The following is a 20,507-nucleotide window of genomic DNA, read 5'->3' as shown; positions in this document are numbered from 1 at the left end:
AGGCTTTTCAAATCAATCTATTTTAGCTTTAAATATCGATGTAAAGATATTAGATTTAAAAAATCAAGTAATTCAATAACATGATCCTAGTATGCGATTAAATTTTTTAAACAATATATTTTGATTTCACTATAAAAGGATACAAATAAAATAATGCCAAAGGTGAGTAAAAGAAGTAAAAATTAAAAGGAAAATGCTAAGTTCATTGTAAGCATATTAATCATAATAAATAATTGGCATTCCCTAATAAATAACAAGAAAAAGAGAAAAAAAATGATGAATAAAAAAATTTGATATCAACTAATGAAAGAGAACTTATGGTGAGAAAAGGTCACCTGATTATAAGGGCATTAAGGTATTAGCCCTAAGGATGTGTCATACTAAACAACTCTAAGTAATATTATCAGACAATATTTGGTCAAACACACTTGCCCTCATACCCAAATAACCAATTTTATTAAGGAAGAAACCCCAAGAGTCGTTATCAATGATCCACTCACCATTAAAAGAAACTGTGTGATCTCTCCTTCCTTTCCCATGCCATATAGCCCGTCAGTCAAAATAGTAAAAGCAGACTTGTGGGGGAACATCCTTTATCCAAAATCTCCTTTAGAATTCTAATCCCCTCCTCTGCTTTACCAATATTACAAAAATCCCTTAATTAGCATATTGCAGGTAAAAACGTTAGAAGCACAACCATTTCCACCATATTATCCCACAACCTACCTGCCTCACACAACTCTCCCTTCTCACACATTCCCCGTAAATAATGTGCTGCAATAACTTTTTGGCTTCCCATATCTTCCTTGCTTACAAAGCCAATGTATAAATATACTTGTAATGGTATTATTATGAGTAGAATTCTTCTTCACAAGTCTTTTCCACACTGACAATCATCCTCCACCTTCCCTTATTCGCATAGCACGTCAATCACCTTTCAACAAAGCACTGAGGTTGGTATATATGTCAATCACCTTTTACCAAAGCACTAAGGTTGGTATATACTTCTTCTCAAGCATATCGTAAAGCAACTTAAGTGCTTCACCAGACTTGTTTGTTGGAGTTTGGTTGGTTTTGGGTTCACTTGGCCAAGAGTGCTGTACACAAAGTGTTAGTCTTGTGCCCAACCTTTAATCCGATTTTTAATCTGGTGTTTAGGTGATTTTGATATTTGTTTTTTGTATGGTGATATTGAGGTTTGTTACGGTTTTTGTTTGGAAGTAAGAAGAAGAAAAGAAGATGTTAGATTAGGCAACACAAACTAGACAGCACAATTTTTCTTGTTTTTCATTTCATTGTTGTGTTATATTGATACAAAACTTGGCTCACACGAGTGTAGTGTGTGTGAGACCAAATAAAGTATTTAAAATTAAAAAAAATACAAATTTTCCACTCAATAATCTGATACAAAACTTTCAAATACCAGCTGCACATGTAAGTGTACATAGATGGTAAATGTTATTGAGAATTTGAATTCCAAAAACTGTCTCTTTCCAAATCGGACAAAGCTACTTTGACCTGATGGAAGATTGAGATATCTTCATCCAAATTGGTTGAATTTTGACATGTTGTATTTTGAAATATTAAGGATGAAATCTGGAGAAGACTAGGTCCAAAAGAATTGAGTAAGGCCTCTAATTCATCTCAAACCCATGGGTCATAACTGTTGGAAATCTCAGCAGTTATGCCAGTTTTCAACCTGCATTACCTTGGGCTTCCCAAATCATTTTTGAGTCATTGTTTTGGCCATATTTTTCTTTACAAGTCTATTACAACATATCAGAAATTTATAACTTGATTCAAACAACACAGAATACACCAGCCACAAAAATGAACCTATGTTGCTGAAATATAATTTCCAGCATAGAACCATTTTACAAAACAAAAAATCAATACCCAAAATGAGACAATTCCTAAGCTAAATACAAAAAAACTTAGTTATTCAAAAGACATTAAAAAGATAATAAAACATAGACATAATTATTGCCTTAAGACATTCAACAAAACGTTTCTTGTGAAGAAAGAAAGAGGGTACAAACCTTGGTGGACTTTTGCTTGCACACAGTGGCAAGATGATACAAACCTAGGTTGACTTACTCCTAAACCCGTATTATGTTAGCCCGGATTGAAAATTAAGTTTGTATTTTAATGACTTTAACCCTAATTAACTTGTAATTAGAAACCTTGGTATATGATGAAAACGCCACAATAGGTGATGGATATCCTATTGATAGGTCAAACTAAAACATTTGATTTCTAATCAATATTTTTGGTGTTCAAAGAGAATAAAGAGAATTCTTTTTCACAAATATTTTACTGTATGAATAATGTACTGAATATTATTGAGAAATTAACCCCTTCAATAGGCTTCATAAAACAAAATAAAAACCTTAAAGGATTAGGTAAAAAACCAACCAAGCATAAACAATTTCTAGTTTGGCCGAATTTCAACTTTCTTTCCTAATTTAATTTGGATTAATTAATTTCTTTATTTTTGAATTAGGAATTAATTAATTTACAATTGAAATAATAAAATATCAACTTTCCTAAGTTAATTTTTCCAGCAAATAACCAAATAAAGCCAAAATAAAAGATAGTTTCCTAAAATAAAAAATCAAACTCAAATTAGGAAACTAGTTGACTAGTTGACAACTAAGCTGTCTTTATCTAATCACCAGCTAGTTTAGGCTTCAAATTAACTCCAATATGCCATGTAGAATGCCAAATAGGATTAATATTGATTCTCATACATTGCCCCTTGATTGGAATAAGTCAAACTTGATTGATCAACAAAAGAAGTCAAAGCCGGCACCAAAATGAGCATTTTTGGCCCAAAATAAAGCTTATGTGCACACACTAAATTTGGATGAAAGCTTCTATCTTGATATGATTCCATGGATTTTTAGTGATATTAATTGAGTTCATAATGTGTTGGATCCATTCCTTGCTGCATGGAGTCCACAGATACACCAAAACAGTTACCCAGATCCATCTTAGCCTTCACCACTTGGATGCATAAAATGGACTTTGGTTCTTTGGGTTTTATCATGCCCTCTTGAGATTTAATAACTCCTTATATGAAGCCAGCTAAGTTGTCCTTAAATATCTTAGCTTGTGCCCTAGTAATTGGTCCCGTCTTCATTTGTACAGGATCAGCACCCCAGCGGGTAGTCGATTGTATGGGTATGGACGGATACTCATTACAAGATTACCATCTTTTCAACATTGTTTTCCTTTATATAAGCTTCAATTGTAACCCCATAAGTAACATCATTTGGGTCAATCCCATCTTCATCCATTATCTTCATAGCATCAGCCAATCTCCCTTGCGTAATATACGCAACCGTTAAAATGGTATAGGCATAGGCTTCAGGCAGCCATCATTTATCCAAAATTTAAGTAAAATCCCTACTGGTACCAACCATATCACCTTGTGAAACATACCCAACCATAACAGTAGTGTAAGTGACCACATTAGGGACCATTCCCATGGTAGGCATTTCATCCAACAACTTGAGAGCACCATCTATGTTATTGCTATTGCTTTAATCAAAATGTTACAGGTAAGCACATTGAGAACCACAACAAACCTCTTCTGGCAACTCACGAACACCAAGTGCACCAAATCATCGCTCTAGTTTTGATCTAATGCATTTAATGAAGGGTTCAAGGATCTCACAGAGCCCTGAACACAAGGATTCAATGCGTAGAAAGGTTTTCGTGACAATTTTGGTCAACCTGCAAAGCCATAATTACGAATGACAGTGATAAAAAAATTCTTCACCACATTTTATTTCAGATTTGTGTAGGCAAGAGCAGGGAGTCAATGCCTTCGAAAGCACGAGCACATGAGAGACAATGGATGATGGCATGGTAAGTCATAGTTAAGGGAGAAACCCAAGTGGAAATTTCCAGCATAACGGAAGATTTGGAGGCAAGGTCAAGATTTTGCTAGCTGATGTTGATTGACACAAGGCGCTTTGGGTAAAGATGTTGTGGTGAGGGCTTGATTGGGAGAGCAACAATATGATTCAATGGATAAGGAATGGATGTTGATGGTGACACCAATAATCAATTGCGAAAATGAAGTAGCCAAGATCTTGGGGAAGAGGGCATGGTGGTGGTGGAGGTGGTAACAATAACACTGCATACTCAGTCCCTAGTTCATTAACTTTGCCTATTTCTCAACAATCTATGAAAATCAAACTTGAAGATCTACATAAAAAAATTACAAAAAATAATAAACTAATAAAAAAGAAGAAGAAAGAGACATGTGCTATTCAATCTTGCAAGTACATCTTTCACATATAATAGCATATATACTTCTTTTAAATTTGCAAGGACTATTTCAAATATTGAGATTTAATAATGGATAAAAAACAAAGCAAAATTCATAATTTTTTGTCTTTTCCAATAACTCTTCATTTTTACACGTCTTTGATCTACATTATTATCTATGGAAACAAAATCTACTCTTTTTTTTTTTCTTTAATATTGAGGTTGCCCAAAAAAAAAAAAAAAAACTCTTTTTGGCCCACGTATATATGTTTGAATCAAAGCCCAAATGTGTACAATGAATTGCAAATCACGCAATTGTTTTCACCAAAAGAATTGTATAGATTTCACACAAAAAAAAAAAAAAAAATGAAGAAGAAGAAGGTGGGCATTAATAGTAATTAAATTGAGTTGGCAGATTTTTTTTTTATTATTTTTTTTATTTTTATTATTATTATTTTTTTTTGGGTAATAGAATTGATAGATTTATGGTTGTATTGGACATTTATGGAAGAAAAGAATGACCCCCAACCAACCATAGAAGGCAAGTCATGTGGAACCCAGCTAGCTAGTTAGGTCCTTCATTAGGACATTCCTAGACATTTATGTTGTTGTTCTCTCTTGATGGATTTCAGTATTGCTCCATGGACAGAAGGTGGTTTCGCTTTCCAAAAACATGGTCAAGTAGTTTTCGAGTATCAATTAAATACACAAGGGTATTTTAGGAAACTCAGAATCCAACTCTGAAAGGCTCGTTGTAGTTTGTAGTGGCTAGGGACTTAGGGTATGTGGAGGATGTCGCTTTTATTGAAGAAGTATTAATCAATCCCAATAACAGAATTGAGAATGAAAATAATTAAAAAACAAAACTTTATTAGAATTTTTTTTTTCTTGGTAAGTTAGAATTCTTTGTATTTTATTTGTTGTTTTGCTTTTTCATCAATTTCGAGTTTCTAACACGGATGTGTCAAAAAGAGTACTAGGGTGACAATTTACCCCACATTCCTTTATCTCCGTGGGGATCCGTCTTAAATTTAGCAGGAAATCCCTTATTAGATTGGAAATTTGGACGGAAAGCGGCAAAAACTTCATATATATATATATACACTATTAATCAAATATATTTATATTTATATTTTATATATTTTTCATACTTAAATATAATTATATTAATAATTGTGAATAATTTTTATGAATATATAATATATTTTTAAAAATACTTATATTTTTTGTTGAAAAATATTTTAATTAATTTTTTTATAATGAGGAAAATACCCGTCCCATTGCCATTACTAAAGAGTACTAATCCTTCTCGACTATATTATTTTTTATACATTGATATTTGCATTAGATTACATTATGCATTAGTCTTTTAAATTTAACTTATTTTGTATCAAATTTTCAATTTATTATTTATTTCACATTAAATTCTCAATTTTCAAATTGACTAATAGAAAATTCAAAAATTGATTTTTTTATTAATTAATTTTTTTTATATTGTTTGTAAATTGAAAAAAAATAGATAATTTTATTTTTGATTTTTAAACTTTCTGCTAGTCAATTTAAAAATAAAGGTTTAAGGTGAAATCAGTTATAAATTGAAAATCTAATATAGAATGTATTAAACCTAATGTCCAAAAGTGAAATTTGGCAAAAGTACATGATAATAAAGTGCAATTAACCGACTTTTACCTTTTTTTCTCATTAAATCTAATAATGTATTAGCACTCTTGTAACTTATTTTCATTATATTAGTTTTAGTCTATTTTATTTTTGGATATTGTCTATAATATTATTTTTCAAATTTATTAGAAAATTTTGCGTAATTGGACTAAACAGATGGAAAATTATAATTTAAGAGGCAATGTGAGAGATTTTGTAATTTAGAAAGCAAAATGCAAAGGTTAAAAAACAGTTTTTTTTTCTTTTTTTTTTTTTTCAGGTAATAATATTCTAATAAAGGGTGAGGGGCACATATACATTATTGGGTGAACTATAATAATAATAATAACAATAATAGCTGAGAGGGTTAATTGTAATTACCTAAAATAATACATCGGAGTTGTGGCTAAAAAAAACTTAAAATTAAAGGACTCAAGTGTAAATATTGATATAGTTTCAAGACTAATGGTGGAATTAACTTTTAAAATTCTATAGATCCATTTGGTATGCAAAATATGACTAGATCATATCTTGGACCATGGTAAGCATAGAATAGGACATTGATAAAATTAATCTAATCTTATGTTTGATGTCTGCTAAATTGATTAATTTTTTAATAGTAACTAATAAAAATGAATATGGTGTTTCATATATCTTATTGATTTTTGAATTAAGAAAAGTTATTTAAATTAGATTAGTCGTTTGTCTAGTAACTTTTTTTTTTTTTTAAAAAAAAAAGGTTTTTCTAATTCACTTATTATATTATTAATATTGATTATCTAAATTGTATATACTGTTCTAAATATACACAAATTTCTTACATATTAATGGTTACATAACTGAAAAAAGAAAATAAAACTTAAACAGGAGAGGAAGAAAGAAAGATAAACCCCAAAAAAAAAAAAAAAAAAAGGAAGAAGGAAAAGACAAAATACAACGAAAAATTGGTGAAAAATAAAAAACTCATGGAAGAAGAAACAACATAAAAAGACAAAAAAAAAGAAAAAGATAATTTTAAAAAAATTGAAAGCGGAGGATTAAAAAAAAAAAAAAGTGGAAGATAAGAAAAAAATAAAATAGAATATGTATGGCATATTTTTACTACAAGGAGTCCATTTGGAATGTGGAAAATAAAGAAAAAGTAAAGACCATCATTCATTATTTTGAAAATTGATTCCGGTCGGACACAATACAAAGTCCAAAAATTGGATACATAAAAAGTGATATCTAGCGACACTCACTTAGCGATATTACGAAACAAACGAGTATAAAAAAATAAAACCGCGACTCTGAAATTAACGCATCAGTAAAAATTTAATAAATATATGACGCATCAAAAAACTATCGACCTCAAAAAGTAGCTAAAAACAACAACATGCGACACATCCGTTAAGGGTCACTGAATGTGGGGCTGACTAGAGTCGCCATTAATACTGCATATATATTTTATCTGAATTATATTGTACGTTTAAATACTACTCATGAAAAATGAATACCAACCACTAATATATGTTTACATAATAATAAAATTTAATTATACAAGATTGTTGTTCAATTATATAATTTTTCTCGTACAGTTTATTCTTGCAAATCTTTTAAATAGTATTCTTTTATTTCAACTACAAATAACCAGTAAAAATATTATAGCAACATAACTCTGTTGGTTTTTTTTTTTTTTTTTTTTTTTTGCATAGAGGTAACAGGCGATGCACTATTTAGATTGTATATTGCCTGTTATCTTCCCTTTACTTTTTTTTTTTAGTTTTTTTAAATAATATAATTTTATTTCAACAACAAATAACCAGTAAAAATATTAGAATAACAAAACTGAGATTTTTTTTTTAACAGGCGATGCACTATTTAGATTGTGCATCGCCTGTTCTCTCCTACCTTTTTTTTTTTTTTAATATAGTTTTTTTAATCAATCTAATTTTATTTCAACAACAAATAAGCAGTAAAAATATTAGAGTAATATAACCGACTTTTTTTTTTATTTTTTTTATTATATATGTTATAGGCAACGTACTAATTAGATTGTGTGTCGCCTATTCTCTTCCCTTTACTTTCTATTTTTTTTTTTAGTTTTTTTAAACAATCTAATTTTATTTCAACAACAAATAACCAGTAAAAATATTAGAGCGACAAAACTGAGCTGTTTCTTTTTTTTTTCATATATAGTTAACAGGCGATGCACTATATAGATTGTGCGTCACTTGTGCTCTCCTCCCTTTCTTTTTAGTTTTTTTAATCAATCTAATTTTAATTCAACAATAAATAACCCATAAAAATATTAGAGCAATATAACTAAGCTGATTTTTTTTTTTTTGGTTATATATGTATCTGAGCCTGTTCTCTCTTCACTTTTTTTTTTTTAGATCTTTTAATCAATCTAATTTTATTTTAATAACAAATAACCAGTAAAAATATTAGTGGGCCAAAACTGAGCTTTTTTTTTTTTTTGGGTATAGTTAACAGGTGATGCACTATTTAGATTGTGCATCGCTTATTCTCTCCTCTTTTTTTTTTATTTTTTTTTATTTTTTTAAATCAATCTAATTTTAATTCAACAATAAATAATCCATAAAAATATTAGAGCACCAAAACTAAGCTTCTTCTTTTTTTCTTTTTTTTTTAATATATATAGTTTATAGGTGATGCACTATTTAGATTGTGCGTCGCCTGCTCTCTCCTTACTTTTTTTTTTTATAGTTCTTTTAATCAATTTAATTTTATTTCAATAACAAATAACCAGTAAAAATATTAGAGAGCCAAAACTGAGCTTTTTTTTTTTCCCCTTATATAGTTAACAATTTTATTTTAACAATAAATAAAAAAATATTAGAGTGCTAAAACTGAGCTTTTTTTTCTTTTCTCATATAGTTAACAAGTGACGCACTATTTAGATTGTGCGTCGCCTGTTTTTTTTTTTTTTTAAGTTTCTTTTTTAGTTCTTTTAAACATGTACAAACCCATAAAAAAAAAAAATCAAATAGGACCATGCCAAGAATTGAACCAAGATTTCGTACACTCTTAAGGAATCACTACACCACCAAATCAAATGACTTGGATGTAATAATACAACAAAAACTAGGTAATATAGTTTTAGGTGACGCATTCTTTTAACAAAGAGTCGCCAAATATATGAAAAGGTGATGCATTTTTCATCAACTGCATCGCCTTTTCTTTCTTTTTCTTTTCAATTTTTTTATTTAAACATTTAGAAACCCATAAAAAAAAATAAAATCAAATAGGGTCATTTCAAAAATTGAACCCATGACCTCCTACACTTTCAAAAAATCACCACATCATCAGGCTAAATGACTTGGATGTAATAATACAACAAGAACTAGCTAATATAGTATTAGGTGACGCATTATTTTAAGAAAGAGTTATCAAATAGATGAAAAGGTGACGCATTCTTCAACAAATATGTCGCCTTTTCTTTTTTTTTTTTTTCAATTTTTTTATTTAAACATTTAGAAACCCGTAAAAAAGATAAAATCAAAATAGGACCATAACAAAAATTGAATCCAAGACCTCCTACACTCTCAAGGAATCACCACACCACCAAGCTAAATGACTTGGATGTAATAATACAACAAGGACTAGCTAATATAGTTTTAGGCAATGCTTTATTTTAAGAAAGAGTCGCCAAATAGATGAAAAGGTGACGTATTCCTTTTCTTTGTTTTTTTTTTCAATTTTTTTATTTAAACATTTAGAAAAATAGAAAAAAAAATAAAATCAAATAGGACCATGCCAAGAATTGAATCCAGGACCTCTTACACTCTCAAGGAATTACCACACCACCAGACCAAATGATTTGAATGTAATAATATAACAAGAACTAACTAATATAGTTTTAGGTGATGCATTCTTTTAACAAAGAGTCACTACATAGACAAAAATGTGACGCATTTGTCAACAACTGCATTGCCATTTCACCCAACCAATTTTTAATTTTTTTTCAATTTGAAAGTTGTTTTTAGTAATTTTTTTAATTTTACAAATATGCTTTTTTTTTTTTAATTTGTAGATGAGCAATCAACAAAATAATTAAAGATTAAAAAAAAGCATGGAATAGGCGACGGGTTTTAGTGGAATTGCGTCGTCTGTTCCTTTAATTTAAAAAAAAAACAATTTAATAGACTTTCAATTTTTAAAAACAAGTAAACTATCATTGACCACAAACACATGAAAGTTAAGCTCATTTAACATACTTATGTAGATAAATTGATCAATAAATGCTTGTTGAATTAGAATTCTATATTCGGTACCCTATCTCAAAACAGGTCTTGAGATATTTTGTGTCTCGTCTATACACATATATGTGAATAATAGAGAAGAGCATTGACAAAACTATTTTGTATTTTTAGATCAATGGAATTTATGTTCATTGGATTGCTACATGAATATATTTGTAGATGAACAATTAAAAAATTATTTAAAGATTATAAAGAAAATATAAAAAATGAAACAGGCGACGCTTTTTGACCATAATGGGTCGATTGATCCCACAATTCAAGAACAGGCGATCTTTCTTTAAGAGAATGTGTCGCCTATTCTCTCAATTAAAAAAAACGAAAATTTTAAAAGATATGCAAATTTTATAAATAATAAAGGTGTACTTGAAAAACAGAAAAATAAACAGCAATATTCGATATTCTGCTTCGTATTTATAAGAAATATGATCACTTTTTATTTGTAGATGAAAAATAAAAAATTAATCAAAGAAAAAAAGTACAATTGGGAGAAAAGGCGTGTTTTTGCCATTTTTAAAATTTTTTTGGCATGTTTTAAAATTTTTATGCGCTTTTTTGAATCTCTTTTCTTTTTTGAAAACTACATCAAGTACACTACCTAATAGATATTATATTTGGAAGCAATCTAAGAGAGACTTGAAGTGTGAGGTATTTCGGGTTTCATTTTTCATTTGCCTACGTTGCCATCGGCCGGGAAGTTGGATTTGTCTGTGTCACCCTTGCGATTTTCTGGGTTTCTTCTTTCTTTGTCTCCATCTTAGGTGAGTTTCTTTTTTCTTTGTGGATGGTGGAGACATGAGGTGGGTTGTTTTTTTTTTTTTTTTTTTTTTTTTTTCCATTTTGACCGCAAGTTAGATTCGTTGGGTTTTATTAATCTTGCTTTTGTAGATATTTTGTTTGTGATATTGCTTGACATTGTTTTGCTAAGTTCAACAAGTATTTTATGTTGAAGATCAACTTGATTCAAGATGGTCTATTATTTTAACTTCACCGCAACACCGTACTTTTGTTGAAAAAGATGTTTTTGGAGATACTATGATGGCTCACAATTCATTTGTCATATAGTTGTCAAGTATCGATGAAAATGATAATGAGGATGAAGGTGAGAGTGACTATGTTTATAATGACTGTGAGGGGCGAAATGTGTCTCGCCAAATCTTAAGAATAATGGTAATATTCTTTAAATTTTCATTTACTAAATTACAAATTTAATAATGATTAATATTTTATTTATTTTACATAAGTGTTAATAACTTTTTTAGTTTTTCCATATGCAGTATGAGGGTGTTATATCGTCAACAAGAGGACGTCAACTTCAATCTCTATGAGTATGCATTCATGGAAGTTTAATTAATATTAAATTTGTTATGAAAAATTACAATAGTTTACAAATTATATAAAAATATGTCAATGTGATGATATTTAATTTATTTGATAATTAATTTGTTATGACAAAATATTTATTTTAAATTTTTGTATTCTAATTATTTTGGATGAAGCTAGTTTTAGTTTTTTTGTATTTTAATTATTTTATATTTTTACTATTTTAATCACTTTTCACAAAATTTTTTTTAAAAAAAAAGAAAAAAAAAGAAAGGGCGACGCATTAACAAATAATGCGTCGCTAAAAGTGTCGATGCGTCGCTAAATAGGCAACTCTATTAATGCGTCGCTAAATAGTCAACTCTATTAATGCGTCGCTAAACAGGTGACTCATTAACGACTAATATATTTAGCGACGCTATATGAAACAGTCGCTAATATATTTTTAACGACATTGTGGTGAAGCGTCGCTAAATAATGCGTCGCTATAAGTGGATTGATAGGATGCGTCGCTAAAAGTCAATATGCGTCACTAAAAACTCAAAGATAGGTAACTCTCATACTGCATCGCTTGTTGTCTTATGGATTTAGCGATAGGACGTTAGGTGATGCTGTGAGATATGTCGTTATTTATTTTATGCAACACATTTATTGCATCATTTATTAATGCGATTCTAGTAGTGATGGACAATTATTCATTAAGGCTCACAAAAATATCCGAATCGAAAATCTGTTTCATACAAATGGAAGATTAAATTATCCGAATGAAACACTGAAGATCCATACAAAGTGGCCCAAAAAGAAGGCCCCCAAATCATTGTATATTCATTTTAACTTCTATTTTGCTCTCTTCAATTATGTGTGATTTCTTTTTTAGGCAAAGGAAAGGCCTTCAACAGATTTCATGGATACAATTTAGAAGGACATAAGTCCCAGAAAACATGCAATACTGATCGATTGGCTTGTAGAGGTAATTACGACAATTAATTAAGACTCTTTTGGCAGCATAAAAAAAATAGTCTGCTTTTATTCTTTTTATTAATTACTTTAGATTTTCCAAGTGCTTAATTACATGGCATCTTTAGAGGGCTGAAATTCAAACTCAGGCAGCTTAAGAGTACAGGCTTGTGCCAGATACATTATACTTGTGATATAATTTGATATGGAATGTAGGAGGTTTGTTTGTGTTGCTCAAGGTGTCAATGGGGTATCTTTAATGGATTTTTTGAATTGCTTATTTCTATATAAAAATAACTGGGATAGTAAAATTTAATAAACATTTATATGTTTAACAATAATTTCTATATTGACTAAGATAATCATGTACCTTTTTTTTTTCTCCTTTGTTGATTTGTTATTTATGATTGTTGACTAAAACCCTTTGTCTTTTCTGATGAATTATCTGTCATTTTTCCAGGTTCCATTAATGCAATTAGAGTGCTTGGCCAGTCACCTTGCTGAATTATCTCTTCCTAGAGTATAACACGCTTCCTTATGTTCAACCAATGATAGCAGCTTCTGCAATTTTCTTGGTCAACTTTATACTTCTCCCTTCAAAGAGACCATGGATATGTCAAACACAAACACAGTCAAGTTTCCTCATTTGTGAGATTTTGATATTCACTACTAAAAAAATGCCTTTTAACAACCATTAATTTGGTTGCAAAACATCCAATTTTGGTCGCCAGTGCCTTTTAGAGACCAAAAAACCGTGGTCACCACGTGGTCGCTTAAACGTCGTAACAGATTCTATTTAGTAACTAATATATGTTGGTTGCTAAATCTGTTGAGGTTTTAGTGGCTAGTTTTTATGGATTTTGTGACCATAAATTAGTCTTTAAAACGCCTCGAATATTAAAAAGGACACCAATTTTAAGCTTTTACCGACCAATTATAAAATATGAGCAACCAATATTTTGTCACTCAATGCTGTGTTGGTGACTATTTATGGTCACTTTAAGCATATATTTTAGTCAAAAAAACTTATAACTTCGTAACCAAAAAATGTTATGGGACCAATTATTAAAATATTCATGGCCAAAATTATGGTCACTAAAAACCCTATTCAATAAGAAAATGTTCCAGTCATCAAAAGAGGTTTTGAACGACCATGTAGTTGGTTGCAAAAATATGGTTTTAGCAGCAATGTGATTTGGTCGAAGAATTTAGTTTCAACGACTTATTATTTGGTCCTTGAATAGTGTTTGAGTGACACATTTTTGTAGTCACTAAAATTGTTGGTATAGTGGCTAGTTACAATTGGTGGCAAATTTTATTACTCTGTAACTATTATTTGGTCGTCGAGAAACCTTTCACTAACGAATGTTATGGTTAATAATAATAATCATTGGCAATTTGAAATGCATTTTAATGACAAAAATATTAGTCACTGTATCCCTTTTTCACTGTATACCAAAATAAAGGGCATTATCAATTACCAATATTGGGTTTCTATAAACCTTTATTTTGGTATCAATTACCAATAGATTGGTAGTGAATTATGCTTATGAATGTTAATAAATATTAATAATATTGTATAATTTCAATTATATGTTTAACCAAAAAGTATAAAACTGATTATATTATTATAAATTTCATTACATACATGAAATTGATATCACACTATATTTACATTGCAAACACAAAATATTAAAGAAGAAAAAGCATCTGTATATAACATGAATAAAGCAAACAATATAATTTATACTTGTGAGATGCTACAATGTAATTTGAAAAGCACGCACCAATATCCATGGTTATTGTAATCGTACCATAAACTGTATCAACGCATGTTTGTTGTAATCATACCATCTCATTCTTAAATATAAAAAAACATTAAAAAAAATTGAAGACAAAATACAAATGAAACAAATTAGAAACAAATTACTAATTGATTGATATATTGGGGAAAAGAAATGTGCATAACTGATTCAGCTCCAATAGTATTCTATAATAAATATCCCTCACTTCCATTGAAATTCTCCAAGAACACTAATTGCATTTGTGAATATTTGACAAATAGAGGCAATAATAAAATTTAGGAAAAAAAAGACAAACTCTAAAAAATGCAATAATAATTTCACCAATAAAACATTTTTTATTAAGCCAATAACATTCATGATTGAGCATAAATTCACAAATGAAAATACATAATTAATTTTCAATCAAAACAAACTCTACACAAATATACAAGTAATTCTCAATCTAAAAATAACTTGCACAAGGTAAAACATTGAAGGAAATAGAATCACTGTTACTCTAAATATTATCATGAATTGGAATAAAAACAAATATACATATGTATATATATATATATATTTATATTTTTACATATCTAATCCTCCTAATTCACTTTAAGAAATATCCTATTAGGATCATGTTCGGCACTGTAGATGTAATCAATTGCAAAAAAAAAAAAAAAAAAAAAAGTACTCTTTTTTGTCATTAGGTGTTTGTCCAAGGTGATAAGATGGTGCAATATATTTTATTATGATGACACCCCTATTTTAAAAAATAAAAGCATATTGGAATTGATGATGACATAAAAATAAAGAAATTATTAAGTGAGAATATAAATATAAGTAATTAATATATGCAAATAAACCACATTCAAAAGACAGCGTAGGTTATATTAACCTATAGTTAAAATGGAGCATGATCAGCATAAACATGAATATAAATCATTACACAAATACAACAGTATGATGAAGAGAAATCATTACATAAATACAACAGTACAAGTAATTAGTATATGCAAAGTGAAGGCACTTTCTAATATGTCCAAGGTGATAACATGGTGCATTATAATCATATTGTGATAAAACTTTAAAGAATAAGAGTATATGTAAAGTGATGATAATAAAAACAAAAACGAATTATTAGCTGACAATATGAACATTCTGGACTTAATATATATATATATATATATATGCTAGTAAGCTATATTAAAAAAGCAACATATAGTTATATTAAATTAGTTTGAAATGGAGCATAATCATCTTTAACATGAACAGAAATCATTACATAGGAAACTGAAAAAAGGAAAAAAAAATATATAGTTATTTATGCAAATGAGTCAGTATCCTCACCGGTTTCACCATTACTTAACAACTCATCTTCACTATCATTGTCGGTTTCCTCATTGTACTCCCCATTATCTTCATTCTCTGTGCCAGTATCTGCATCTTCATAATCTTCACTCTCTGCACCACTATCTGCATCTTCAAAATCTCCACTCTCTACCTCACTATCTGCATCTTCATAGTTTGTTGCACTCTTCAAATTAATTTCTATTGGGTCAATATCTTCACGATTAAGACGTTCAATATCAATTGATTCAAATAAATTTTGAATGTCCATTGAATCATTTTCTTAATAAGCATCCAAATCATAAACTTCAAATGAATCACCATGATCATCACCTTCATCTAATCGGTCTGGAAAATCCCACAGATGACGGTGATGCACCTTTCGAACCACTTTCCAATGTTGACCCATCTTGTAATCATCCACGTAAAACACTTGTTTAGCTTGTGAGGCAAGGACAAAAGGGTCGTTCTTATACCAATATGAAGTGACATTAATGCTTGTGATTTGAAACTCTGTGATCATTTTTTTCTTTTTCACATTTGTGTCAAACCATGCACATCTAAAAAGTACAACAGAGTGTTTGGACCTATAGTCTAACACAAGAATGTCTTCTATTACCCCATAAAAGTCACAAGATTCACCATCATGATCACCTACAACCCAAATTCCACAATTTTGAGTGACACGCCTATCATCACGAACTTTTGTGCGATATCGAACTCCATTTATTACACATCCACTATATGATCTTATTCCATAATCAGGACCACATGCTAGTGAGTACAACTCATCAGTTACCATTGGATATTTACATCTACTGAAATATTTTATCTGTGAAAATGTAATTTTAATTAATTAACAATACTTACATATCAAGCTGGAATTTTACCTTTTATAACTAAAAAATACATATCCTTTGTTCAAACCATTGTGGAAATTCCTTTTCTTGTACCTGTAGAATACTTGTGACACCCCTGTTTTGCAATAGTTTGGTGTGCTCACTGCAAAAATGTAATTTAATTAGAAGTATGGATTTATAATTTACTTATTTTGAACTTCAACTAATAATATATAAGTTTTGGTTCTTACTCAAAATATGGCTGCAACTCACAGTAATTGTAAAGGATGTACCAATGAGCTTTTTTATAATCATCATCTTTCAGTTCAACAAATTGAGGTTTCCCCAACAAGTTCACAGGTTGAGTGAATACTGACAAAGTCGAAGCAATCTGATTCTCACCATCTTTATTACGTTCTGGCCGATTGAATCGAGTTTCAATACCATGAAGGTACATTGAACAATAAGTTAATGCCTCATTGACAACATAACCCTCTGCTATTGAACCTTCTGGATGAGCTTTATTTCTCACATATTTTTTCAATGTTCCCAAAGCTCTAATAATGAATGAAAAATATCATAAAAATAAAAAAAAAGTAAAAAAATAAAAAAATTAAAAGAATGTAAATTGATTGATCAACTTTAATAACCAAAGGCTTTACCTTTCAAAAGGATACATCCAACGAGTATGTACTGGTCCTGCCATTTTTGCCTCATATGGTAGGTGAACTGCTAAATGAACCATGATATCAAAAAAGGCTGGAGGGAATATTCTTTCCAATTTACACAATGTTAGTATTATCCTCTCTTGTAACATATCCAAGTCTGAAACAAATAGAGTTCGTGCACAAAGTTTTTGGAAGAACATGCACATTTCAATAATTGTTCCACAAACCTCTTTCTTAATGTAAGGTCTTATACCCACGGGAAAAAGTTGTTGCAAAAGAACATGACTATCATGAGTTTTCAAACCTGATATCTTACCATCCTTAATGTTCACATTCTTTGAAATATTAGCAGCATAGCCATCTGGAAATTTGACAGACTTCAAAAACTTACAAAACTCATGTTTTTCATCCCTTGTTAATGAAAAACATGCCAAAGGTTTCAAAACTTTACCGCCAGTTTCTTGTAAATGCAATTCTTTTCGAATATTCAGATCCTTTAAATCCATACGTGCCTTGTCAATATCCTTCGACTTACCTTTGATGTCCAACATTGTTCCAACTATATTATCACAAATGTTTTTCTCAATATGCATCACATCCAAATTGTGCTGAAATTTTAATTTAGACCAATATTCTAGTTCAAAAAATATGCTTTTCCTTGTCCAATTTAATTCACAGGCAGCACGTTTTCTCTTTTTATCCACATTGTTAGGATGTTTCCCCGGTCTACTCTCAATTGTCCTATCTAACTGTTGTAATATTTCAGCTCCTGAAAACTGCCTTGGAGCTAACCTTCGTTCAGGCTTTCCATCATATTGTCGATTATTTCTCCATGCATGATTTATGGATAAATATCGACGATGTCCCATGTAACAAATCTTACTTCTTAAAGCTTGGGAAGAAGTATCTTCATTACAAGTCGGACATGCTTTGTATCCTTTGGTACTCCATCTAGAAAGTGTTCCATATGCTGGAAAGTCATGTATTGTCCACAACACTGCTGCATGCATTGTAAACCTCTCCTTTTTAGAGATGTCACAAGTGGTGACACCATTTGTCCATAGATCTTTCAATTCATCAATCATAGGCCGTAAGTACACATCAATGTCTTTTCCAGGTGCCGTTGGGCCTGGTATTAATAGTGACATCATCGAAAAAGTCTCTTTCATGCACTTCCAAGGTGGCAGGTTATAAGGCACTAACATCACTGGCCACATGCTATACGAAGTACTCATGTTACTAAAATGATTAAATCCATCAATGGCAGCACCTACCCGGACATTACGAGGATCCATAGCAAATATCGGATATTGTTCATCAAAGTGCTTCCATGCTTCTCCATCTGCTGGATGCCTCAATACTCCATTTGTGTTAGGACGCTTCTCTTTGTGCCATCTCATATCAATAGCAGTATGGCGAGATGTAAATAATCTTTGCAATCTTGGAGTGATAGGAAAATATCGAAGCACCTTTTGAGGGATCCTTTTCCCCTTAGTACCTTGAAATTTGTATCTCGGTTCAGCACATATTGGACATTTATCCAATTCAGCTGATTATTTCCAAAACAATGCACAATCCCATTTACAAGCATGAATTGTTTCATATCCTAATCCAAGTGCATGAAGTGTACATTTTGCCTTGTAGTAAGACTTTGGCAATTTAGTACCCTCTGGAAGTGCTTCCTTGAGAAGTTCAAGCAACATACTAAATGACTTGTTACTCCAATGGTTTAAAGCTTTTATATGCATTAACCTGACCAAAAAAGTCAACGCAGAGAACTTTGTACACCCTGGATATAACTCGCTTTCAACTTCAGCAAATAATCCTGAAAATTCTTTATTTCTATGATCTTGATCTCCAATGTGACCTTCATATGCATCTACATCAATATCCATGTCACCTGCAGCATCTTGCAATGCTATCCTGATATCATCATTATCATCTTCTTCCCTATCATGTTCAACAACTTCATCATCTTCCTCAAAACCCATTTCAATACCTTGAAAATTCAATGCCTCTCCATGATAAATCCAATTGTGATAATCTGGTGAAAATCCTTTCACCCATAAATGTCGTTCAACTACACTTATATCTTGGAAATACACATTCCGACAATATCGACAAGGACATCTAGTCCTATTATCTTCATCTAAATGATGTTTAGCCAATTCAATAAATGATTTAACACCATTTGTATATTCATCTGACAGCTTATCATGACACCATATCCATTTTTTTTCCATAACTTCCTAGAAGAAACCAGTAGTATAGTTATAAGGATATAATATATCAAGCACTTAAAATAACTTAACTTGTACAATATTGAAGCTAAAATGGGTTTAAGTGTCTCAATACACAGCAAGATAGCATTAAAGGATAGGAAATTAAAAGAATAATAAACTAGTTAACTAGCAAAAGGAGAACAGATATTGCAATATTCATATACTCAAAGACATGAAATGGTCTATTTAAAAAAAAAAAACAACAAAAAGAACAATGATAGGTATACTAAGCATTATTCATTCCACTAATATTTGTTTTTGGAGTATATTCATAGCCATCTAGAATTAACATTGATAATCAACTTCACTTTATCATAATAAAGATAAAACTTCAATGACCTTGTGTCCAGTGTGTTTTCTTATAGCATGATCCTTTTTAAAGGTGACAGCAAGGTAGTGAACGCACAATGTCAGGAGCTGCTAATATATATTTATGTATCACATAAAAATTATATGTATGTAGATATACTTTATTGAAAAAAATAAGAATAGAAATTTCCAGCTTACTAGGCATTAAGTTATGGCTAAACTGTGTGATATAGAGTTATCTTGTAACATAATATTTTAAATAGAATGTGGACAATGTTATTATGTTTCTATGATGACTTGGTTTACAAGCTGATTTGGAGTTTGGCAAGTATCCCTACATTTGGTTATTTCAATTGCTCTGCCACATGATTTTTGGGCTCAAATTCGTGTAGATGCACTACTTTTATTGTTTTTGCCAAAATAATGAATTAGTTTTTTCAATCTTATTGGAGGGTAAGTCAAATGGAAAAAACCACCTCATCCACAAACAACCAAACCATAATTCCAGGAAATGACATATAATTACGCTTAGAAATTATGAAAACCAAGTAGGATATGGAAATGTAATTTGTATAAGTCATAGGAACTAAAAGTATTCACCTAATCCTATATATGCTGCAATAAGCTGTAAGTTGTTCCAACAAAGAATGCAGGTTACATATATTTGTTTTCCTATTGACTCATCATGTAGTTTGGTATGAACTCAAAAACAAAAATCTGATATATTTTTCAATATTTACAGTACTAGAACTCTGTCATTTACATAAAGACACCACAAACTCAGAAAGAAAATGTCTCT

At 30.2% G+C, this 20,507-nt stretch overlaps 1 protein-coding gene and 1 pseudogene across 1 annotated transcript; both read right to left on the bottom strand.

The window, feature by feature from the left end:
• Positions 1–390: 390 nt before the first annotated feature.
• LOC132803268 (pentatricopeptide repeat-containing protein At5g16420, mitochondrial-like) lies at positions 391–4,026 on the bottom strand (annotated as a pseudogene).
• Positions 4,027–15,584: 11,558 nt separating this feature from the next.
• On the bottom strand, positions 15,585–19,360 carry LOC132803267 (uncharacterized). Its single transcript, XM_060815858.1, has 8 exons — positions 18,748–19,360; positions 17,794–18,666; positions 17,549–17,676; positions 17,112–17,452; positions 16,743–16,976; positions 16,564–16,612; positions 15,932–16,442; positions 15,585–15,772 (listed from the first exon to the last, which is right to left on the bottom strand). Exons 1-8 carry the CDS (start codon positions 19,358–19,360, stop codon positions 15,585–15,587), a joined length of 2,937 nt encoding a protein of 978 aa, XP_060671841.1.
• Positions 19,361–20,507: the final 1,147 nt, after the last annotated feature.

This window comes from Ziziphus jujuba, chromosome 3 (genome assembly GCF_031755915.1).
Source record: "Ziziphus jujuba cultivar Dongzao chromosome 3, ASM3175591v1".
NCBI lineage: Eukaryota > Viridiplantae > Streptophyta > Magnoliopsida > Rosales > Rhamnaceae > Ziziphus > Ziziphus jujuba.
The sequence above is the reverse complement of the archived record's forward strand: the minus strand, read 5'-3'. Positions and strand labels throughout refer to the sequence as shown.